Source organism: Eucyclogobius newberryi, unplaced genomic scaffold (genome assembly GCF_026437365.1).
Source record: "Eucyclogobius newberryi isolate DKJ021-1_F unplaced genomic scaffold, fEucNew1.0.hap1 SCAF_16, whole genome shotgun sequence".
NCBI lineage: Eukaryota > Metazoa > Chordata > Actinopteri > Gobiiformes > Gobiidae > Eucyclogobius > Eucyclogobius newberryi.
The window spans coordinates 36633273-36658272 of NW_027315790.1; the positions used below are offsets into that span (position 1 = coordinate 36633273).

A 25000-nucleotide genomic window follows, 5' to 3' on the forward strand; every position below is an offset into this window, starting at 1 on the left:
TAGCAGCAGCAGCAGCAGCAGCAGCAGCAGCAGCAGCAGCAGCAGCAGCAACAGCAGTAGCAGCAGCAGCAACAGTAACAACAGCAGTAGCAGTAGCAGCAGTAGCAGCAGCAGTAGTAACAACAGTAGTAGCAGTAGCAGCAGTAGCAGCAGTAGCAGTAGTAGCAGTAGCAGTAGCAGTAGTAGCAGCAGCAGCAGTAGCAGTGACAGTAGCAGCAGCAGCAGTAGCAGTGACAGTAGTAGTAGCAGTAGTAGCAGTAGTAGCAGTAGTAGCAGTAGTAGCAGTAGTAGCAGTAGTAGCAGTAGTAGCAGCAGCAGCAGCAGTAGCAGTAACAACAGCATCAGCAGTAGTAGCAGTAGTAGCAGCAGTAGCAGTAGTAGCAGTAGTAACAACAGTAGTAGCAGTAGCAGCAGCAGCAGCAGCAGCAGTAGCAGTAGCAGCAGCAGCAACAACAGCATCAGCAGTAGTAGCAGTAGCAGTAGCAGCAGTAGTAGCAGCAGCAGCAGCAGTAGCAGCAGTAGCAGTAGTAGCAGCAGCAGTAGCAGTAGCAGTAGCAGTAGTAGCAGTAGTAGCAGTAGCAGCAGCAGCAACTACAGCAGCAGCAACAGTAACAACAGCAGTAGCAGTAGCAGCAGCAACAGTAACAACAGCATCAGCAGTAGTAGCAGTAGTAGCAGTAGCAGTAGCAGTAGTAGTAGTAGCAGTAGCAGCAGTAGTAGCAGTAGTAACAACAGTAGTAGCAGTAGCAGTAGCAGCAGCAGCAGTAGCAGCAGCAGTAGCAGCAGCAACAGTAACAACAGCATCAGCAGTAGTAGCAGTAGCAGTAGTAGCAGTAGCAGTAGTAGCAGTAGTAGCAGCAGTAGCAGTAGTAGCAGCAGCAGCAGTAGTAACAACAGTAGTAGCAGTAGCAGCAGCAGTAGTAGCAGCAGCAGCAGCAGCAGCAGCAGCAGCAGCAGCAGCAGCAGCAGTAACAACAGCAGTAGTAGCAGTAGTAGCAGTAGTAGCAGTAGCAGCAGCAGCAGTAACAACAGCAGTAGCAGCAGCAGCAGCAGTAGCAGCAGCAGCAGTAGCAGCAGCAGCAACAGTAACAACAGCAGTAGCAGTAGCAGCAGTAGCAGCAGCAGTAGTAACAACAGTAGTAGCAGTAGCAGCAGCAGTAGCAGTAGTAGCAGTAGCAGCAGCAGTAGCAGCAGTAGTAGCAGTAGCAGTAGCAGCAGCAGCAGTAGCAGCAGCAGCAGTAGCAGTGACAGTGACAGTGACAGTAGCAGTAGTAGCAGTAGTAGCAGTAGTAGCAGTAGTAGCAGTAGTAGCAGTAGTAGCAGCAGCAGCAGCAGCAGCAGTAGCAGTAGTAGCAGCAGTAGCAGTAGTAGCAGTAGTAACAACAGTAGTAGCAGTAGCAGCAGCAGCAGCAGCAGCAGCAGCAGTAGCAGTAGCAGCAACAGTAACAACAGCATCAGCAGTAGTAGCAGTAGCAGTAGTAGCAGTAGTAGCAGTAGCAGCAGTAGCAGTAGTAGCAGTAGCAGTAGTAGCAGCAGCAGTAGCAGTAGCAGTAGCAGCAGCAGCAGTAGCAGTAGTAGCAGTAGTAGCAGTAGCAGCAGCAGCAACAACAGCAGCAGCAACAGTAACAACAGCAGTAGCAGCAGTAGCAGCAGCAGCAGCAGCAGCAGCAGCAGCAGCAGCAGCAACAGTAACAACAGCAGTAGCAGTAGTAGCAGTAGCAGCAGTAGCAGCAGTAGCAGTAGCAGCAGCAGCAACAGTAACAACAGCAGTAGCAGCAGCAGCAGTAGCAGCAGCAGCAGCAGCAGCAGCAGTAGCAGTAGTAGCAGCAGCAGCAGTAGTAGCAGTAGCAGCAGCAGCAGCAGCAGGCAGCAGCAGCAGTAGCAGCAGCAACAGTAACAACAGCAACAGTAACAACAGCATCAGCAGTAGTAGCAGTAGCAGTAGCAGTAGCAGTAGTAGTAGCAGCAGTAGTAACAACAGTAGTAGCAGTAGCAGTAGTAGCAGTAGCAGCAGCAGCAGTAGCAGTGACAGTAGCAGTAGTAGCAGTAGTAGCAGCAGCAGCAGCAACAACAGCAGTAGCAGTAGTAGTAGCAGTAGCAGCAGCAGTAGTAGCAGTAGCAGCAGCAGTGACAGTAGTAGCAGTAGCAGTAGTAGTAGCAGTAGCAGTAGCAGTAGTAGTAGCAGTAGAAGTAGTAGTAGTAGCAGTAGTAGTAGTAGTAGTAGCAGTAGCAGTAGCAGCAGCAGTGACAGTAGCAGTAGTAGCAGTAGCAGTAGAAGTAGTAGTAGTAGCAGTAGTAGTAGTAGTAGTAGCAGTAGTAGTAGCAGTAGCAGTAGCAGTAGCAGCAGCAGTGACAGTAGCAGTAGTAGCAGTAGCAGTAGCAGTAGCAGTAGAAGTAGAAGTAGTAGCAGTAGTAGTAGTAGTAGTAGTAGTAGTAGTAGCAGTAGCAGTAGCAGTAGCAGTAGCAGTAGTAGCAGTAGCAGTAGCAGTAGCAGTAGCAGTAGAAGTAGAAGTAGTAGCAGTAGTAGTAGTAGTACTCACACAAGCTCGTAGGCGTCGGGCGTGGTCCCGATGAAGAACCCTCCAGGTCTCAGTCGGTCACAGGCGTTCTTCAGCATCGTCTCGGCTTTGGCACGTGATTCAAACGAGTAATGAACCACAAACTGACAACTGCAGAGGTCAAAGGTCAGCGTGGGGTCAGCCAGCCGCGGCCACAGGAGATCCTGAGGTCAGAGGTCAAACAGGGCAGCGATACTTTAGAGTAGAAATGTCAGTTTGTTTTCCTGCTATACAAGTACAATTAGTGTTAAAGTGTGTCAAGTAAAACTATTCAACATTTCTGAGAATATTTGTCCTATGCCATAATGTACAGTCAGATGTACAGTCAGATGTACATGTAGTTAGATGTACATGTACAGTCAGATGTAGAGTTAGATGTACAGTCAGATGTACATGTAGTTAGATGTACATGTACAGTCAGATGTAGTTAGATGTACAGTCAGATGTACATGTACAGTCAGATGTAGAGTTAGATGTACATGTAGTTAGATGTACATGTACAGTCAGATGTAGAGTTAGATGTACAGTTAAATGTACAGTCAGATGTACAGTTAGATGTACATGTACAGTTAGATGTACATGTACAGTTAGATGTACATGTACAGTCAGATGTACATGTAGTTAGATGTACATGTACAGTTAAATAAAGATTCAGTTGTATCATCTGAACTGTATTTAGATTGTTTTTTCTAAAAGTCTAGATGAAACAACTGAATCTTTTTCTACTACGGATCCTTCCCGGACCAATGAGGTATTGCACCGAGACGTGCAATACTGTTATCATCATGTGCAATACTGTTATCATCATGTGCAATACTGTTATCACATGCAATAGTTATCATGTGCAATACTGTTATCACGTGCAATACTGTTATCACGTGCAATACTGTTATCACGTGCAATACTGTTATCACGTGCAATACTGTTATCATGTGCAATTCTGCTAGTCCTTTACTTTGATCAACTTTTAACTGGCACTTAAAACTCCTCCCCTAGTGTGAAACTCCTCCCCTCCTAGTGTGAAACTCCTCCCCTCCAGTGTGAAACTCCATCATATCCCTGAGACCAAAAGAATGGAAGGAGCAACTGGACTGTGCCTCATAAAGACCAAATATCACTTGTCCGCACCATACCCGGAAGTCTAACATTAAAGTTTTAAAGTTTCTAAAAACACTACTCTATATAGTAGTGTTTACAAACACTGCTATATAGAGTAATGTATACTATAAAGTAGTATTTATATTAGTACTCCTACCTTGGTGGCGTCTGCGGTGATAAACTCTGCTGTGAAAATGTCGTTGTTCTGGCTTTTTCTTTTCATCTCCTCAAATCTGCTCCTGCACTGATCCATGGACACCTCTGCAATATCTGCAACAGAGAACCAGAACTACTGCTGCTGCTGCTGCTGCTGCTGCTGCTGCTGCTGCTGCTGCTGCTGCTGCTGCTGCTGCTGCTGCTGCTGCTGCTGCTGCTGCTGCTGCTGCTGCTGCTGCTGCTGCTGCTGCTGAGCAGCAGTAACAGTAACAACAGCATCAGCAGTAGCAGTAGTAGCAGTAGCAGTACCTGTACAGACCAAGTGGCTGATGTTCCCTCGTCTCCACTTGAGTAAATCTCCTCCTTTACCACAGCCTAAGTCCAGGACTCGGACTGGACCAGACCTGGACGTCCTGAGCTGGTCCAGGACGTCCCCGATGAGGACACTCTTCACCCAGTTATTGAAGTTCCTCATGTAGAAGATGCGGCTCTGACTGCGAACCTGAAGCCCCACCTCCTGAAGACGGTTGTAATGATTGGCCACTTCAGAGCTGTGGTCACTCGCCTGGACAAAGAGACAACAATGACACTGAAGATCTGTGTGAGGAACAATGACACTGTGTGAGGAACAATGACACACTGAAGATCAGTGTGAGGAACAATGACAGACAGAAGAGCTGTGTGAGGAACAATGACACACTGAAGAACTGTGTGAGGAACAATGACACGCTGAAGAACTGTGTGAGGAACAATGACACGCTAAAGATCTGTGTGAGGAACAATGACACACTGAAGAACTGTGTGAGGAACAATGACACGCTGAAGAACTGTGTGAGGAACAATGACACGCTAAAGATCTGTGTGAGGAACAATGACACACTGAAGAACTGTGTGAGGAACAATGACACGCTGAAGAACTGTGTGAGGAACAATGACACGCTAAAGATCTGCGTGAGGAACAATGACACGCTGAAGATCTGTGTGAGGAACAATGACACACTGAAGATCTGTGAGGAACAATGACACACTGAAGATCAGTGTGAGGAACAATGACACACTGAAGATCTGTGTGAGGAACAATGACACACTGAAGAGCTGTGTGAGGAACAATGACACACTGAAGATCTGTGTGAGGAACAATGACACACTGAAGATCTGTGTGAGGAACAATGACACACTGAAGATCTGTGTGAGGAACAATGACACACTGAAGATCTGTGTGAGGAACAATGACACGCTGAAGAACTGTGTGAGGAACAATGACACACTGAAGATCAGTGTGAGGAAGAATGACACACTGAAGATCAGTGTGAGGAACAATGACACACTGAAGAGCTGTGTGAGGAACAATGACACACTGAAGAACTGTGTGAGGAACAATGACACGCTGAAGAACTGTGTGAGGAACAATGACACGCTAAAGATCTGCGTGAGGAACAATGACACGCTGAAGATCTGCGTGAGGAACAATGACACACTGAAGATCTGTGAGGAACAATGACACACTGAAGATCAGTGTGAGGAACAATGACACACTGAAGATCTGTGTGAGGAACAATGACACACTGAAGATCTGTGTGAGCAACAATGACACACTGAAGATCTGTGTGAGGAACAATGACACACTGAAGATCTGTGTGAGGAACAATGACACGCTGAAGAACTGTGTGAGGAACAATGACACGCTGAAGATCTGTGTGAGGAACAATGACACACTGAAGATCTGTGTGAGGAACAATGACGCGCTGAAGATCTGTGTGAGGAACAATGAAGCTCTGAAGATCTGTTTGAGGAACAATGACACGCTGAAGATCTGCGAGAGGAACAATGACTGAAGATCAGTGTGAGGAACAATGACACACTGAAGATCAGTATGAGGAACAATGACAGACAGAAGATCTGTGTGAGGAACAATGACACACTGAAGAACTGTGAGGAACAATGACACACTGAAGATCTGTGTGAGGAACAATGACACACTGAAGATCTGTGTGAGGAACAATGACTGAAGATCTGTGTGAGGAACAATGACACGCTGAAGATCTGTGTGAGGAACAATGACACACTGAAGATCTGTGTGAGGAACAATGACACACTGAAGATCTGTGTGAGGAACAATGACTGAAGATCTGTGTGAGGAACAATGACTGAAGATCTGTGTGAGGAACAATGACACACTGAAGATCAGTGTGAGGAACAATGACACACTGAAGATCAGTGTGAGGAACAATGACACACTGAAGATCTGTGTGAGGAACAATGACACACTGAAGATCAGTGTGAGGAACAATGACACACTGAAGAACTGTGTGAGGAACAATGACACACTGAAGATCTGTGTGAGGAACAATGACACACTGAAGATCAGTGTGAGGAACAATGACACACTGAAGATCTGTGTGAGGAACAATGACACACTGAAGATCAGTGTGAGGAACAATGACACACTGAAGATCAGTGTGAGGAACAATGACAGACAGAAGAGCTGTGTGAGGAACAATGACACACTGAAGAACTGTGTGAGGAACAATGACACGCTGAAGAACTGTGTGAGGAACAATGACACGCTAAAGATCTGTGTGAGGAACAATGACACACTGAAGAACTGTGTGAGGAACAATGACACGCTGAAGAACTGTGTGAGGAACAATGACACGCTAAAGATCTGTGTGAGGAACAATGACACACTGAAGAACTGTGTGAGGAACAATGACACGCTGAAGAACTGTGTGAGGAACAATGACACGCTAAAGATCTGCGTGAGGAACAATGACACGCTGAAGATCTGTGTGAGGAACAATGACACACTGAAGATCTGTGAGGAACAATGACACACTGAAGATCAGTGTGAGGAACAATGACACACTGAAGATCTGTGTGAGGAACAATGACACACTGAAGAGCTGTGTGAGGAACAATGACACACTGAAGATCTGTGTGAGGAACAATGACACACTGAAGATCTGTGTGAGGAACAATGACACACTGAAGATCTGTGTGAGGAACAATGACACACTGAAGATCTGTGTGAGGAACAATGACACGCTGAAGAACTGTGTGAGGAACAATGACACACTGAAGATCAGTGTGAGGAAGAATGACACACTGAAGATCAGTGTGAGGAACAATGACACACTGAAGAGCTGTGTGAGGAACAATGACACACTGAAGAACTGTGTGAGGAACAATGACACGCTGAAGAACTGTGTGAGGAACAATGACACGCTAAAGATCTGCGTGAGGAACAATGACACGCTGAAGATCTGCGTGAGGAACAATGACACACTGAAGATCTGTGAGGAACAATGACACACTGAAGATCAGTGTGAGGAACAATGACACACTGAAGATCTGTGTGAGGAACAATGACACACTGAAGATCTGTGTGAGCAACAATGACACACTGAAGATCTGTGTGAGGAACAATGACACACTGAAGATCTGTGTGAGGAACAATGACACACTGAAGATCTGTGTGAGGAACAATGACACGCTGAAGAACTGTGTGAGGAACAATGACACGCTGAAGATCTGTGTGAGGAACAATGACACACTGAAGATCTGTGTGAGGAACAATGACGCGCTGAAGATCTGTGTGAGGAACAATGAAGCTCTGAAGATCTGTTTGAGGAACAATGACACGCTGAAGATCTGCGAGAGGAACAATGACTGAAGATCAGTGTGAGGAACAATGACACACTGAAGATCAGTATGAGGAACAATGACAGACAGAAGATCTGTGTGAGGAACAATGACACACTGAAGAACTGTGAGGAACAATGACACACTGAAGATCTGTGTGAGGAACAATGACACACTGAAGATCTGTGTGAGGAACAATGACTGAAGATCTGTGTGAGGAACAATGACACGCTGAAGATTTGTGTGAGGAACAATGACACACTGAAGATCTGTGTGAGGAACAATGACTGAAGATCTGTGTGAGGAACAATGACTGAAGATCTGTGTGAGGAACAATGACTGAAGATCTGTGTGAGGAACAATGACACACTGAAGATCAGTGTGAGGAACAATGACACGCTGAAGATCAGTGTGAGGAACAATGACACACTGAAGATCTGTGTGAGGAACAATGACCTCAGGGCTGAGCAGATCGATCTCAAACATCGATCCAAAAGTTCTGGATGAGTTTTATCACTGACCTTTTTCTTACTCTGACTCTCATCGTCTTCTTCCCATTTGCGCTTCTCTGGTCTGGACTCTGGTCTGGACTCTGGTCTGGACTCTGGTCTGGACTCTGGTCTGGACTCTGGTCTGGACTCTGGTCTGGACTCTGGTCTGGACTCTGGTCTGGACTCCATCGTAGGATTAAGACACTATACAAAAAAGACAGAGGTCATCAGGTCTAAACCAGGACTAAAGTAAGACTAAAATAAGTCTAGAGCGGGACTAAGACTAAAGCAGGACTAAAGCAGAACTAAAACAGGACTAGAGCAGAACTAAAAAAGGACTAAAGCAGGACTAAAACAGGACTAAAGCAGAACTAAAGCAGAACTAAAACAGGACGAGAGCAGGTCTAAAGCAGGACTAAAGCAGGTCTAAATCAGGTCTAAAACAGGACTAAAGCAGGACTAAAGCTGGTCTAAAACAGAACTAAAGCAGGTCTAAATCAGGACTAAAGCAGGTCTAAAACAGGTCTAAAGCAGAACTAAAGCAGGTCTAAAGCAGGACTAAAGCAGGTCTAAAACAGGTCTAAAGCAGGTCTAAAGCAGAACTAAAGCAGGTCTAAAGCAGGTCTAAAACAGGACTAAAGCAGGTCTAAAGCAGGACTAAAATTGGTCTAAAACAGGACTAAAGCAGGACTAAAATAGGTCTAAAACAGGACTAAAGCAGGACTAAAACAGGTCTAAAACAGGACTAAAGCAGGTCTAAAGCAGGACTAAAGCAGGATTAAAGCAGGTCTAAAGCAGGACTAAAATTGGTCTAAAACAGGACTAAAGCAGGACTAAAATAGGTCTAAAACAGGACTAAAGCAGGACTAAAACAGGTCTAAAACAGAACCTTGTTGCTTGAACCTTGTGAGTAAAGCTCCGTGTAAATGAATAAGGCTAAAAGCTAACAGCTAACTCCAGGTTTCTCGTCTTCAACCCGGTCTAAACCCGGTCTAAACCTGGTCTGAACGGAAGGTGTGGACTGGAATCAAGTCTTTGACAGTTCCGGATCAGACTTTCTTTGAAACCAGCTCCAGACTCAGAGAAACGGTGACTTTTGATCAGAAAAAGCAGAAAAACAAAACCTACCGAGCGAAGCCTCTGCGCATGTACACTCACGTTTGTGAGTCATGTGATCAAAACTTTCCCCCACAGCGACCTCCAGCGCCGCACGCTGCAACTGCACCACCAGAAGGACCAGAGAGGAGCTGAAGGACCAAGAACCAGAGAGGAGCTGAAGGACCAAGAACCAGAGAGGAGCTGAAGGACCAAGAACCAGAGAGGAGCTGAAGGACCAAGAACCAGAGAGGAGCTGAAGGACCAAGAACCAGAGAGGAGCTGAAGGACCAAGAACCAGAGAGGAGCTGAAGGACCAAGAACCAGAGAGGAGCTGAAGGACCAAGAACCAGAGAGGAGCTGAAGGACCAAGAACCAGAGAGGAGCTGAAGGACCAAGAACCAGAGAGGAGCTGAAAGACCAAGAACCAGAGAGGAGCTGAAGGACCAAGAACCAGAGAGGAGCTGAAGGACCAAGGACCAGAGAGGAGCTGAAGGACCAAGAACCAGAGAGGAGCTGAAGGACCAAGAACCAGAGAGGAGCTGAAGGACCAAGAACCAGAGAGGAGCTGAAGGACCAAGGACCAGAGAGGAGCTGAAGGACCAAGAACCAGAGAGGAGCTGAAGGACCAAGAACCCAGAGAGGAGCTGAAGGACCAAGAACCAGAGAAGAGCTGAAGGACCAAGAACCAGAGAGGAGCTGAAGGACCAAGAACCCAAAGAGGAGCTGAAAGACCAAGAACCAGAGAGGAGCTGAAGGACCAAGAACCAGAGAGGAGCTGAAGGACCAAGAAACAGAGAGGAGCTGAAGGACCAAGGACCAGAGAGGAGCTGAAGGACCAAGGACCAGAGAGGAGCTGAAGGACCAAGAACCAGAGAGGAGCTGAAGGACCAAGAACCCAAAGAGGAGCTGAAGGACCAAGAACCAGAGAGAAGCTGAAGGACCAAGAACCAGAGAGGAGCTGAAGGACCAAGGACCAGGACCAAGGACCAGAGAGGAGCTGAAGGACCAAGAACCAGAGAGGAGCTGAAGGACCAAGAACCCAGAGAGGAGCTGAAGGACCAAGAACCCAGAAAGGAGCTGAAGGACCAATAACCAGAGAGGAGCTGAAGGACCAAGAACCCAGAGAGGAGCTGAAGGACCAAGAACCCAGAGAGGAGCTGAAGGACCAAGAACCAAAGAGGAGCTGAAGGACCAAGGACCAGGACCAAGGACCAGAGATGAGCTGAAGGACCAAGAACCAGAGAGGAGCTGAAGGACCAAGAACCCAGAGAGGAGCTGAAGGACCAAGAACCCAGAAAGGAGCTGAAGGACCAAGAACCAGAGAGGAGCTGAAGGACCAAGGACCAGAGAGGAGCTGAAGGACCAAGAACCAGAGCTGAAGGACCAAGAACCAGAGAGGAGCTGAAGGACCAAGAACCAGAGAGGAGCTGAAGGACCAAGAACCAGAGAGGAGCTGAAGGACCAAGAACCCAAAGAGGAGCTGAAGGACCAATAACCAGAGAGGAGCTGAAGGACCAAGAACCAGAGAGGAGCTGAAGGGCCAAGAACCCAGAGAGGAGCTGAAGGACCAAGAAGCCAGAGAGGAGCTGAAGGACCAAGGACCAGGACCAAGGACCAGAGAGGAGCTGAAGGACCAAGAACCAGAGAGGAGCTGAAGGACCAAGAACCCAGAGAGGAGCTGAAGGACCAAGAACCAGAGAAGAGCTGAAGGACCAAGAACCAGAGAGGAGCTGAAGGACCAAGAACCCAAAGAGGAGCTGAAAGACCAAGAACCAGAGAGGAGCTGAAGGACCAAGAACCAGAGAGGAGCTGAAGGACCAAGAACCAGAGAGGAGCTGAAGGACCAAGAACCAGAGAGGAGCTGAAGGACCAAGGACCAGAGAGGAGCTGAAGGACCAAGAACCAGAGAGGAGCTGAAGGACCAAGGACCAGAGAGGAGCTGAAGGACCAAGAACCAGAGAGGAGCTGAAAGACCAAGAACCCAAAGAGGAGCTGAAGGACCAAGAACCCAGAAAGGAGCTGAAGGACCAAGAACCAGAGAGGAGCTGAAGGACCAAGGACCAGAGAGGAGCTGAAGGACCAAGAACCAGAGAGGAGCTGAAGGACCAAGGACCAGAGAGGAGCTGAAGGACCAAGAACCAGAGAGGAGCTGAAGGACCAAGGACCAGAGAGGAGCTGAAGGACCAAGAACCAGAGAGGAGCTGAAGGACCAAGAACCAGAGAGGAGCTGAAGGACCAAGAACCAGAGAGGAGCTGAAGGACCAAGGACCAGAGAGGAGCTGAAGGACCAAGAACCAGAGAAGAGCTGAAGGACCAAGAACCAGAGAGGAGCTGAAGGACCAAGGACCAGAGAGGAGCTGAAGGACCAAGAACCAGAGAGGAGCTGAAGGACTAAGAACCCAGAGAGGAGCTGAAGGACCAAGAACCAGAGAGGAGCTGAAGGACCAAGGACCAGAGAGGAGCTGAAGGACCAAGAACCAGAGCTGAAGGACCAAGAACCAGAGAGGAGCTGAAGGACCAAGAACCAGAGAGGAGCTGAAGGACAAAGAACCAGAGAGGAGCTGAAGGACCAAGAACCCAAAGAGGAGCTGAAGGACCAAGAACCAGAGAGGAGCTGAAGGACCAAGAACCAGAGAGGAGCTGAAGGACCAAGGACCAGGACCAAGGACCAGAGAGGAGCTGAAGGACCAAGAACCAGAGAGGAGCTGAAGGACCAAGAACCCAGAGAGGAGCTGAAGGACCAAGAACCCAGAAAGGAGCTGAAGGACCAATAACCAGAGAGGAGCTGAAGGACCAAGAACCCAGAGAGGAGCTGAAGGACCAAGAACCCAGAGAGGAGCTGAAGGACCAAGAACCAAAGAGGAGCTGAAGGACCAAGGACCAGGACCAAGGACCAGAGATGAGCTGAAGGACCAAGAACCAGAGAGGAGCTGAAGGACCAAGAACCCAGAGAGGAGCTGAAGGACCAAGAACCCAGAAAGGAGCTGAAGGACCAAGAACCAGAGAGGAGCTGAAGGACCAAGGACCAGAGAGGAGCTGAAGGACCAAGAACCAGAGCTGAAGGACCAAGAACCAGAGAGGAGCTGAAGGACCAAGAACCAGAGAGGAGCTGAAGGACCAAGAACCAGAGAGGAGCTGAAGGACCAAGAACCCAAAGAGGAGCTGAAGGACCAATAACCAGAGAGGAGCTGAAGGACCAAGAACCAGAGAGGAGCTGAAGGACCAAGGACCAGGACCAAGGACCAGAGAGGAGCTGAAGGACCAAGAACCAGAGAGGAGCTGAAGGACCAAGAACCCAGAGAGGAGCTGAAGGACCAAGAACCAGAGAAGAGCTGAAGGACCAAGAACCAGAGAGGAGCTGAAAGACCAAGAACCAGAGAGGAGCTGAAGGACCAAGAACCAGAGAGGAGCTGAAGGACCAAGAACCAGAGAGGAGCTGAAGGACCAAGAACCAGAGAGGAGCTGAAGGACCAAGAACCAGAGAGGAGCTGAAGGACCAAGAACCAGAGAGGAGCTGAAGGACCAAGGACCAGAGAGGAGCTGAAGGACCAAGAACCCAAAGAGGAGCTGAAGGACCAAGAACCAGAGAGGAGCTGATTACTGTACATGGGTATGTCAGTATTGCACATGGGTATGTCAGTATTGCACATGGGTATGACAGTATTGCACATGGGTATGACAGTATTGCAAATGGGTATAACAGTATTGCACATGGGTATGACAGTATTGCACATGGGTATGTCAGTATTGCACATGGGTATGACAGTATTGCACATGGGTATGTCAGTATTGTACATTGGTATGACAGTATTGCACATGGGTATGACAGTATTGTACATGGGTATGACAGTATTGCACATGGGTATGTCAGTATTGCACATGGGTATGACAGTATTGCACATGGGTATACCAGTATTGCACATGGGTATGACAGTATTGCACATGGGTATGACAGTATTGCAAATGGCTATGTCAGTATTGCACATGGGTATGTCAGTATTGCACATGGGTATGTTAGTATTGCACATGGGTATGACAGTATTGCAAATGGGTATAACAGTATTGCACATGGGTATGGCAGTATTGCACATGGGTATGACAGTATTGCACATGGGTATGACAGTATTGCACATGGGTATGACAGTATTGCACATGGGTATGACAGTATTGTACATGGGTATGACAGTATTGCACATGGGTATGTCAGTATTGCACATGGGTATGACAGTATTGCACATGGGTATGACAGTATTGCACATGGGTATAACAGTATTGCACATGGGTATGACAGTATTGCACATGGGTATGACAGTATTGCACATGGGTATAACAGTATTGCACATGGGTATGACAGTATTGCACATGGGTATATCAGTATTGCACATGGGTATCACAGTATTGCACATGGTTATACCAGTGTTTGTTGTAGAGTCTGACAGCAGCAGAAGGACAGACCTGTGAAACGTCACCACACCTACAGGAGCTGATGCCACCACAGAGTCGTAGAAAGACCTGAGTCTCCTCAGGAGGTGGAGCCGACTCTGGCTCTTCCTGTTCAGTCTGTGTTATGAGTCCAGTTTGTGGTTCAGATGAAACACCAGGTCCTTGTATGAGTCACTCTCTCAATGTCCCGTCCCTGGATGTTCACTGGTGAGGGGGGCGTGGCCTCTGTGGAAGTCCACCACCATCTCCTTGGTCTTCTGCGTTGATGAGGAGGAGGTTCCACAAAGTCCTGCTCCAGTCCTCTGTCCTCCACATCATCGTCTGTGATGAGTCTGATGATGGCAGAGTGGTCAGAGAACTTCTGCAGGACACAGCTGTCCATGTCTGAGGTCTGCAGTGTAGAGGGTGAAGAGACAGGGCGCGAGGACAGTGCCCTGGGGCCCCCACACTGCAGGTCCCTTACACTGCAGGTCCCTCACACTGCAGGTCCTCCACACTGCAGGTCCTCCACTCTGCAGGCCCCCCACACTGCAGGTCCCTCACACTGCAGGTCCCCCACACTGCAGGTCCCTCACACTGCAGGTCCCTCACACTGCAGGTCCCCCACACTGCAGGTCCCTCACACTGCAGGTCCCCCACACTGCAGGTCCCTCACACTGCAGGTCCCTCACACTGCAGGGCCCCCACACTGCAGGTCCCTCACACTGCAGGTCCCTCACACTGCAGGTCCCCCACACTGCAGGTCCCTCACACTGCAGGTCCCCCACACTGCAGGTCCCTCACACTGCAGGTCCCTCACACTGCAGGGCCCCCACACTGCAGGTCCGAGTGTCAGACACACAGTCCCGGGCTCTCACAAACTGGGGTCGGTCTGTGAGGTAGTCCAGGATCCACTCTGCAGGTCGTACTCCACACCAGCTGTCTCCAGCTTGTCCCTCAGGAGCCGTCTCCAGCTTGTCCCTCAGGAGCAGCTGCTAATGAAACGATACAAATGTATTAAGAGTCTGGACAGTCAATACTGACACATGAAGGGTCAATGGGAAAGAGAGGGTCACTTTGTTCTGGAGGATTAAGAGTGGGAAAGTATAAGTACATCTCACTGGAGAACCACAGGATCACATGTTTGGAGGGAATTCTGTTGGAAAAGTGTGTCTGGTTTCTTTCTAAGCCCATGTCAAAGTGTCCATTACTCACAAGGAAGTGCAGACTGTTGGAGAGGATGTGGCAGCAGGAGGCAGCAGGAGGATCCACCCAGGTGGGTGGAGGAGTTCAAGTATCTCGGGTCTTGTTCACGAGTGAGGGAAGGATGGAGCGTGAGATTGACAGTTGGATCGGTGCAGCAGCTGCAGTGATGCAGTCGCTGCATCGACTGTTGTGGTGAAGAAGGAGCTGAGTCCAAAGACAAAGCTCTCGATTTACCGGTCACTCTACGTTCTGACCTCACCTATGGTCATGAGCTTTGGGTAGAGACCCAAAGGACAAGATCACGGATACAAGCGGTCGAAACGAGTTTCCTCCTCCGTGGCTGGGCGCTCCCTTAGAGATAAGGTGAGGAGCTCGGCCACACGGGGGGAGCTCGGAGTAGAGTCGCTGCTCCTCCAGCTGAGGTGGCTCGGGCATCTGTCCCGGAGCCTCCTGGGCCCCTCCCTGGGGAGGTGTTTCAGGCATGTCCCACCGGGAAGAGGCCCCGGGGGAAGACGCAGGACACACCTCTAGGGACTATGTCTCTCGGCTGGCCTGGGAATGCCTCGGGATCCCCCCGGAGGAGTTGGAGGAAGTGTCTGGGGAGAGGGAAGTCTGGGATTCCCTGCTTAGACTGCTGCCCCCGCGACCCGGCCCCGGATAAAGCGGAAGAAGATGGATGGATGCAGCCAGACAAACTGACTAAAACTAAGCAGCCATCATCTCGGAAGTCTCCCATCTTACGTTTTCAAGTGAATTATTTTAATTTAGGTCGGTGTAATCCCTCATTCGTCCAGGCGTGTTCCATAGTAGAAAAAGCTTCAGTTGTAGACATCTGGACTCAGTTAGAAAAAATATATATATTTATGTATTTTTTCTAACTGAGTCCAGATGTCTACAACTGAAGCTTTTTCTATTTCAATTTAGAACATTTTTTGTTCTTTTTATTATTTTCTTGAGGTGTTCTTTTAAGGTTAAGGTTTAAATGTCTTATTAAGTAAAAGTGTTCTGCATGAAGAAGAAAATATTAATCTATGAGCATTTTATGACCGTGTAAAAATGGGGACATTCAAGAGTCCCAAAGGTGACTAGTGTGACCAGAGGGTAAAAATAAAATGAAAATGTTTTTGTTACTTTAACCCAATTTTAGACCCTCCTTCTTGGCAAGGAAAAAATAGACAAATCCGTGTGGGAAAAAGTAGAAATCAGGAGAAGAACCAGAGTGAAGGAGAAATCCTAGTGGACGGACAGGCTGTGGTTAGCAACAGGTTGAGCGACAGCGGCGTGGGTGTGAAGGGTGTCGACCTTCTACAACCTTGTTCTTGATTTGCTCCTTGCTTTGCTAATATGGAATTTGGCTCCAAAATAGCCAATTGGCTGGAACCAGACAATATGGAGTCACTTTGTCCACTTCTTTTTCCAGACTATGACGAAAACATGACGAAGACAAGAAGTCTGTAGAATGGACAGACCACAATGGACAGTGAAGGGGATTTGGGGGGTTTGAGGGGGGTTTGGGAGAGAGTGATGGGCAGTGAGAGTGAAGGGAGTTCGGGACAGACACTGATGGGCAGTTAGAGTGAAGGGGATTTTGGACAGTCCATATTCAGACACAGAGAACTCATTCAGAGCTGTGTCTTTGAAAACATGTAAATGTGACCTTACTGTGTTTCAAAGACGCTCTAAAAACGGAGAGAACGTAACGGAAAAAAGCAGCTCCAGTTTCTGCAGCAAAGTCTGGGACAGAGAAGGCTTTGTGTGAAGGACAACAACAGGCTCTGCCCAGTAGTCCGCCCTGAGTAGCCCCCCTGAGGTGCCCCCCTACAGAGCCCCCCCTGAAGAGCCCCCCCTACAGAGCCCCCCCTGAAGAGCCCCCCCTGAAGAGCCCCCCCCTACAGAGCCCCCCCTGAAGAGCCCCCCCTGAAGAGACCCCCTGAAAATCCCCGGGGGGGAACCCTAACCCTCTGGGATCAGTGACTCTGATATTAATGAGTCTGCGTTTCTTTCATTCCAATAATTCCTTCAGTTCACCTGAAACCACTTTGTCTGGGACCAAGGCCAGACCAAGGCCAGACCAAGGCCAGACCAAGGCCAGACCTGGACTTAACCAGGATCAGACCAGGAGCCAAACAAGGACTAAACTAGATCCAAAAAATAGTTACAAAAGTGTTTACAACATGTGTTTCATGTCACGCAATGAACTACTATCACTAATAATAATGGGTTAGGGTGGAAAATAATAATACAGTGAATTTAAACAGCTCTAATGTGACAACTGTAGCTACAGCTGCCCCGGGGCAGACTAATATGTCCCTCCAACTACCAACGCTCGCTCGACTGGCACAGTAGTTAGTTTTCTTGGCTCCCAGCCCATAGGTCCTGGGGTTAAAGGACCTATGGGCTGGGAGCCTAACCCTGGGCCTTTCTGTGTAGTTTGAATGTTCTCCCTGTGTCTGTGTATGTGACCTGAGCGATACATGCACAAGTGGGACTGAAAAAGAGTCTTTAAATCTCAGCCACACTCTCCCCTGAAGTAAATGTCAGTTAAAAAAAAATCCCTGGAGCTGGTGAAATGTCTTGCCCAAATGAACTAGACTCTGTGCAAAGCATGTTTGGGTCAGTCTTGGATTTTGGATTTGTGAATTCTTAGTTCTGTCTTAGACCTGATTTAGACCTGGACTTTAGACCTCTGAGGTTAGACTCTGAGGTTAGACTCTGAGGTTAGACTCTGAGGTTAGACTCTGAGGTTAGACTCTGAGATTAGACTCTGAGGTTAGACTCTGAGGTTAGACTCTGAGGTTAGACTCTGAGGTTAGACTCTGAGGTTAGACTCTGAGGTTAGACTCTGAGATTAGACTCTGAGGTTAGACTCTGAGGTTAGACTCTGAGGTTAGACTCTGAGGTTAGACTCTGAGGTTAGACTCTGAGATTAGACTCTGAGGTTAGACTCTGAGGTTAGACTCTGAGATTAGACTCTGAGGTTAGACTCTGAGGTTAGACTCTGAGGTTAGACTCTGAGGTTAGACTCTGAGATTAGACTCTGAGATTAGACTCTGAGGTTAGACTCTGAGATTAGACTCTGAGGTTAGACTCTGAGGTTAGACTCTGAGGTTAGACTCTGAGATTAGACTCTGAGGTTAGACTCTGAGGTTGTGGGTCAGACTCTGCTCTCTCAAAGAGTTTGTTGGGTTCAGAGGCTTTGGATCTGAGGTATTTGTGTTCTGTCTGTGGTATTTGCACATCTCCCTCGGGTGTGGGGAGTCGGAGGGTGAGTCAGGGGGAGTTTTGGGGGAGTTTGGGGGAGTTTAGGGGAGTGTCCTGTCTTGTCCCAAAGCTTCTTCAGACTCTTTCTTTACCTCCGTCTCATTTGTTCCTTTCACTGTACATTAGAATCCATTAGAAACCTGAGCCACACGTGCACGCTCACACACGTGCACGCTCACACACGTGCACGCTCACACACGTGCACGCTCACACTCATGCACGCTCACACACGTGCACGCTCACACACGTGCACGCTCACAGGTGACATTTGGGTTTGGTATAAAACCTTCCGCACACGCTCAGTGCGCCTCACTCCGGCTCAGAGGTTTGTCTCAATTTCTGAATCTGTTCATATGTTTATGGAATCTGGTGTTACTCTGAAACACCCACCGGCCCCGACCACCGGCCCCCGACCACCGGCCTTGACCACCGGCCCCGACCACCGGCCTCGACCACCAGCCCTGACCACCGGCCCCGACCCCCGGCTTCGCCTAAGCCCACCTGAGCCGAGCCCCACCTCAGGGACGACCTCTGGCCTCACCATGGACAAGTAAGACCTGCTTTGACCCTTAACAGACCTTGGATGTTGCTAGATTGTACCCTTCGGAGGGTCGCTCTGATGTAATTGGTCGCTTACAGCGAGGAAGTTTAGGGTTTATTTATTTATTTATTAACCTTTATTTAACCAGGTAAGAATCCATTGAGATCATTTCTCTTTTTCAAGGGCAAAGGAAACAAGATGACAGCACTAATCATAAAAACATTGTCACAATTAAGAGGCTGAGTTTTCATTTAAAAACACAGTTTTTGCAGGATTCTCGTTCTTTTTTTTTTTTTTAATAATTCGAAAATGATGAGAGATCAATTCTCCCCATGGCTCTGTTTGAGTTACACGAGGACAAACTGCACGAGGCACATGTAGTGAGGTTACATCCTGTCCCCGAAGAGGAGCATGACCTAACCCTAACCCTAACCCTAACCCTAACCCTAACCCTGTGACCATGACCTAACCCTAACCCTAACCCTAAACCTAAACCTAACCCTGTGACCATGACCTAACCCTAACCCTGTGACCATGACCTAACCCTAACCCTGTGACCATGACCTAACCCAAACCCTAACCCCTAACCCTAACCCTGTGACCATGACCTAACCCTAACCCTGTGACCATGACCTAACCCTAACCCTGTGACCATGACCTAACCCTAACCCTGTGACCATGACCTAACCCAAACCCTGTGACCATGACCTAACCCTAACCCTGTGACCATGACCTAACCCAAACCCTAACCCCTAACCCTGTGACCATGACCTAACCCTAACCCTGTGACCATGACCTAACCCTAACCCTGTGATCATGACCTAACCCTAACCCTGTGACCATGACCTAACCCTAACCCTGTGATCATGACCTAACCCTAACCCTGTGACCATGACCTAACCCTAACCCTGTGATCATGACCTAACCCTAACCCTGTGATCATGACCTAACCCTAACCCTGTGACCATGACCTAACCCTAGCCCTGTGACCATGACCTAACCCAAACCCTGTGACCATGACCTAACCCTAACCCTGTGACCATGACCTAACCCAAACCCTAACCCTGTGACCATGACCTAACCCTAACCCTGTGACCATGACCTAACCCTAACCCTGTGATCATGACCTAACCCTAACCCTGTGACCATGACCTAACCCTAACCCTGTGATCATGACCTAACCCTAACCCTGTGACCATGACCTAACCCTAACCCTGTGATCATGACCTAACCCTAACCCTGTGATCATGACCTAACCCTAACCCTGTGACCATGACCTAACCCTAACCCTGTGACCATGACCTAACCCTAACCCTGTGATCATGACCTAACCCTAACCCTGTGATCATGACCTAACCCTAACCCTGTGATCATGACCTAACCCTAACCCTGTGATCATGACCTAACCCTAACCCTGTGACCATGACCTAACCCTAACCCTGTGACCATGACCTAACCCAAACCCTGTGATCATGACCTAACCCTAACCCTGTGACCATGACCTAACCCAAACCCTAACCCTGTGACCATGACCTAACCCTAACCCTGTGACCATGACCTAACCCTAACCCTGTGATCATGACCTAACCCTAACCCTGTGACCATGACCTAACCCTAACCCTGTGATCATGACCTAACCCTAACCCTGTGACCATGACCTAACCCTAACCCTGTGATCATGACCTAACCCTAACCCTGTGATCATGACCTAACCCTAACCCTGTGACCATGACCTAACCCTAACCCTGTGACCATGACCTAACCCTAACCCTGTGATCATGACCTAACCCTAACCCTGTGACCATGACCTAACCCTAACCCTGTGATCATGACCTAACCCTAACCCTGTGATCATGACCTAACCCTAACCCTGTGATCATGACCTAACCCTAACCCTGTGATCATGACCTAACCCTGTGACCATGACCTAACCCTAACCCTGTGACCATGACCTAACCCTAACCCTGTGATCATGACCTAACCCTAACCCTGTGATCATGACCTAACCCTAACCCTGTGACCATGACCTAACCCTAACCCTGTGACCATGACCTAACCCTAACCCTGTGACCATGACCTAACCCTAACCCTGTGACCATGACCTAACCCTAACCCTGTGACCATGACCTAACCCAAACCCTAACCCTGTGACCATGACCTAACCCTAACCCTGTGACCATGACCTAACCCTAACCCTGTGATCATGACCTAACCCTAACCCTGTGACCATGACCTAACCCTAACCCTGTGATCATGACCTAACCCTAACCCTGTGACCATGACCTAACCCTAACCCTGTGATCATGACCTAACCCTAACCCTGTGATCATGACCTAACCCTAACCCTGTGACCATGACCTAACCCTAACCCTGTGACCATGACCTAACCCTAACCCTGTGATCATGACCTAACCCTAACCCTGTGACCATGACCTAACCCTAACCCTGTGATCATGACCTAACCCTAACCCTGTGATCATGACCTAACCCTGTGACCATGACCTAACCCTAACCCTGTGACCATGACCTAACCCTAACCCTGTGATCATGACCTAACCCTAACCCTGTGATCATGACCTAACCCTAACCCCTAACCCTAACCCTGTGCTCAGGGATACACACCGTCCCACCATCTCAGACATTTGGCATTGCCATAATCCAATAGAGGCATAAAAGTGGCCAATACCAGATGTTTACGAGTTTCAAGGGTAAAACAGGCTTTATTTTTTATTGATTTTTTTTATTATTGATTTATTTTATTATTGATTCATTTTATTATTGATTTATTTTATTATTGATTTATTTTATTATTGATTAATTTTATTATTGATTTATTTTATTATTGATTTATTTTATTATTGATTTATTTTATTATTGATTTATTTTATTATTGATTTATTTTACAAATATAAAGTATATACATAGAAAATTAAAATATAATAACAAATAAAGCCGCGGTAGCGGCGATGATGGCTTTCGCCACCCGCGCGACCGCCTTTCGACCGCCTTTCGACCGCCTTTTGACCGCCTTCCCGCGCGACTGTGTTTTGACGGCGATTGCCCCGACACTGCATTCTCTTAGACTTTATTCTTTAGACTTTATTCTTTAAACCCCCTCCTCCCTGTACCTCCGTCACCTAGCAACAGAGACCCGCCACTAATGCTGATGCTAATGCTAAGACCACGGCACGAGAGGAAATGTTCCATCAAAATAAAAGAGGAAGAGGAAGTGAAGGCATTCATTGCACCTCTGCTGGACTTTTTTTCATAGCGTCTGGAGGAGAATATAATCCATGAGTTTCAAACAAATCAGACAATGTTGAGTTTTTCACACAATGTGTAGGGGGCGCTATAGAGTACATTTGTTACATGGTATTATTTATTTCCACTCAGACATAAAAACACATTAGTGAGTGAAATATAAGCTCCGCAGATCATTTCCAATAGGCGTGACTTGTTCTTGAAAAGACTAAATGAAGCCTTTTTTGAGGGCGTGTCACGCAGAGACCGTAAAGAATATCAACATTCTTTTGAATATTTATTACATTTCAATGTCTTTAGATGCGAAAAGTGTTGTTTTGAGCTCGATCGGACAAAAAACCTGGGACAAGTACAATTTTGAAAAAAAAAAGTCAAGCGTGGCGGTGCCACTTTGATTCAACATGGCCGAGTTCCTGTTTATCATAGAGCGATGCTCCAGGTGCGTTTTACTCCTCAAAGGTCAGAGGTCAAAGGTAGCTCCATCACTGTCCCAAGTCTCATGTGCCTAGGCCAAAGATTAAGAGTTTCATGTTTTTTCTTTTTGGCGTTCTCACGACCTCCATTTTATTGGAGTTCAGGCCGAGCCGATCGCGTCTATGTCCCATGTGTGACCTATGACCCCATGTGTGACCTATGTCTCATGTGTGACCTATGACCCCATGTGTGACCTATGTCTCATGTGTGACCTATGACCCCATGTGTGACCTATGTCCCATGTGTGACCTATGACCCCATGTGTGACCTATGTCTCATGTGTGACCTATGACCCCATGTGTGACCTATGTCCCCATGTGTGACCTATGTCCCATGTGTGACCTATGTCCCATGTGTGACCTATGTCCCCATGTGTGACCTATGTCCCATGTGTGACCTATGACCCCATGTGTGACCTATGACCCCATGTGTGACCTATGTCCCATGTGTGACCTATGTCCCATGTGTGACCTATGTCCCATGTGTGACCTATGACCCCATGTGTGATCTATGTCTCATGTGTGACCTATGACCCCATGTGTGACCTATGTCCCATGTGTGACCTATGTCCCCATGTGTGACCTATGTCCCATGTGTGACCTATGTCCCCATGTGTGACCTATGTCCCCATGTGTGACCTATGACCCCATGTGTGACCTATGTCTCATGTGTGACCTATGACCCCATGTGTGACCTATGTCTCATGTGTGACCTATGACCCCATGTGTGACCTATGTCCCATGTGTGACCTATGTCCCCATGTGTGACCTATGTCCCCATGTGTGACCTATGACCCCATGTGTGACCTATGACCCCATGTGTGACCTATGACCCCATGTGTGACCCCATGTGTGACCTATGACCCCATGTGTGACCTATGACCCCATGTGGGACATTCATCAATGTTCAGGGGGTCAAAAATGCCAGAGTTGTGGCAAAATGACCATGCAATAATAATATTAATAATAATAATAATAATAATCAGAAACCAGGCAAGAACAAAGACTTGTTGCATTCCATTCCATTCCATGGCTCGAGCCAATCAAAGATAACAGGACCAGAGACAGGAGACGTCCAACGAGAGAAAATCAAGGCAAACACAAACCAAACGTCCCGTTTAGTTCAAACTCTTTCCAAGTCCAAATGTACGTTTTTCCTTTTTGCAAATGTGCAATGTCTCTCACTGTTGAGGCCGACGGGCCGAACAGCAGTGCAGAGGACCCGGCCTTCTTGGAGTCCTTGGGAGGGGAACTGGACAGTGCACTGACCGGGGACTCGTTCTACTGGGGGACTTCAACGCCCACGTGGACAATGACGGTGACACCTGGAGAGGGGAGGAGCCCCGATCTGAACCCGAGCGGTCAGTTATTGGACTTCTGTGCCACGGATCGTCCAGAACGAACACAAGGGTGTCCATCAGTGCACGTGGCACCAGGAGGTTGGAGAGTGTGGTCAGGGATGTGTCCGGTTTGGGGACAATAGGATCTCTTCTCTGCTGTTTGCAGACAATGTTGTCCTGATGACTCCATCATTGCAGCTGAGTGTTAATTAGCTGCGATGAGAATCAGCACCTCCAAATCCGAGGTCATGGTTTTCAAATGGAAAATGGAGGACGCTCCAGAGGAGAACGCTCCAGAGGGGGACGCTCCAGAGGGGGACCCTCCAGAGGGGGACGCTCGCTCCAGAGGAGGACGGTCCAGAGGAGGACGCTCCAGAGGAGAACGCTCTCTCCAGAGGAGGACGCTCCAGAGGGGGACCCTCCAGAGGGGCACGCTCGCTCCAGAGGAGGACGCTCCAGAGGGGGACGCTCCAGAGGGGGAACCTCCAGAGGGGCACGCTCGCTCCAGAGGAGGACGCTCCAAAGGGGGACCCTCCAGAGGAGGACTGCGTGTTGTGTCCATGGCAGGAGTCCTGAGGCTCATGGTTGTGATGGTTGTCTGCAGTTCGCCTCCTGGTGCCACACTTTCGTCAGCAGTTGGAATTTCCTTGAGAATAATGACACTTTCACATGGTGTAAAAAAGTCCTGTCCATAAAAAAATACCATTGCTATTTTTCTGAATTCAACACTAAATAAGCTGGACTGCTCCACAAAGAAAGCCTCGCATCATCTGCACATTGACTCTTTGACAGATAAACACAAAGGAGCCCTGAGGTCCTCCCTGTCTGACACTTTGTGATTGATTTGACAGAAAATTGTCAAACCAGTTTATACCATGTTGCTTTAGGATTTGAATCCAACGTTTAGGATCAATAGTGTCAACAAAGAAGACAGAGTAACAAAGAAGATTAGATTCAGGCTTTTATTGGGAACTCAGAGTAGCACAAAGTCAGAGTTCTCAGAGCAGGTCCACAGATTGAGAATGACTTTCGGGATGAAAGTTGAAACGTATTTTCAAAAACACTGTCAAATGACTTCACTTTTCCATGATGGAACACTCTCACAGCTTACAGGGTCAGAGGTCAGAGGTTAGAGGTTAGAACTGTTAGGGTTAGAGGTTAGAACTGTAATATAGGTAGGGTTAGGGTCAGAGGTTAGAGGTAAGAACTGTTAGGGTTAGAGGTTAGAACTGTTAGGGTTAGAGGTTAGAGGTTAGAACTGTTAGGGTTAGAGGTTAGAACTGTTAGGGTTAGAGGTTAGAACTGTAATATAGATAGGGTTAGGGTCAGAGGTTAGAGGTAAGAACTGTTAGGGTTAGAGGTTAGAACTGTTAGGGTTAGAGGTTAGAACTGTTAGGGTTAGAGGTTAGAACTGTTAGAACTGTTAGGGTTAGAGGTTAGAACTGTTAGGGTT

At 48.0% G+C, this 25000-nt stretch overlaps 1 protein-coding gene and 1 long non-coding RNA gene across 2 annotated transcripts in view; one reads left to right on the forward strand and one right to left on the reverse strand.

The window, feature by feature from the left end:
* Positions 1-8144, reverse strand: part of rnmt (RNA (guanine-7-) methyltransferase) — a 20870-nt gene extending 12726 nt beyond the window's left edge. Inside the window, exons 1-5 of the mRNA XM_072448384.1 lie at positions 8130-8144; positions 7976-8099; positions 4122-4377; positions 3814-3926; positions 2541-2722 (exon numbers count right to left, since the gene is read on the reverse strand). Coding sequence (XP_072304485.1) covers positions 2541-2722; positions 3814-3926; positions 4122-4377; positions 7976-8099; positions 8130-8134 — 680 coding nt within the window. The 5' untranslated portion in view covers positions 8135-8144. The remainder of the gene's footprint in view (positions 1-2540; positions 2723-3813; positions 3927-4121; positions 4378-7975; positions 8100-8129) is intronic.
* Positions 2985-25000, forward strand: part of LOC140362279 (uncharacterized) — a 47169-nt gene continuing 25153 nt past the window's right edge. Inside the window, exons 1-2 of the long non-coding RNA XR_011927057.1 lie at positions 2985-3009; positions 3074-3151. This is a non-coding gene — a long non-coding RNA (uncharacterized lncRNA). The remainder of the gene's footprint in view (positions 3010-3073; positions 3152-25000) is intronic.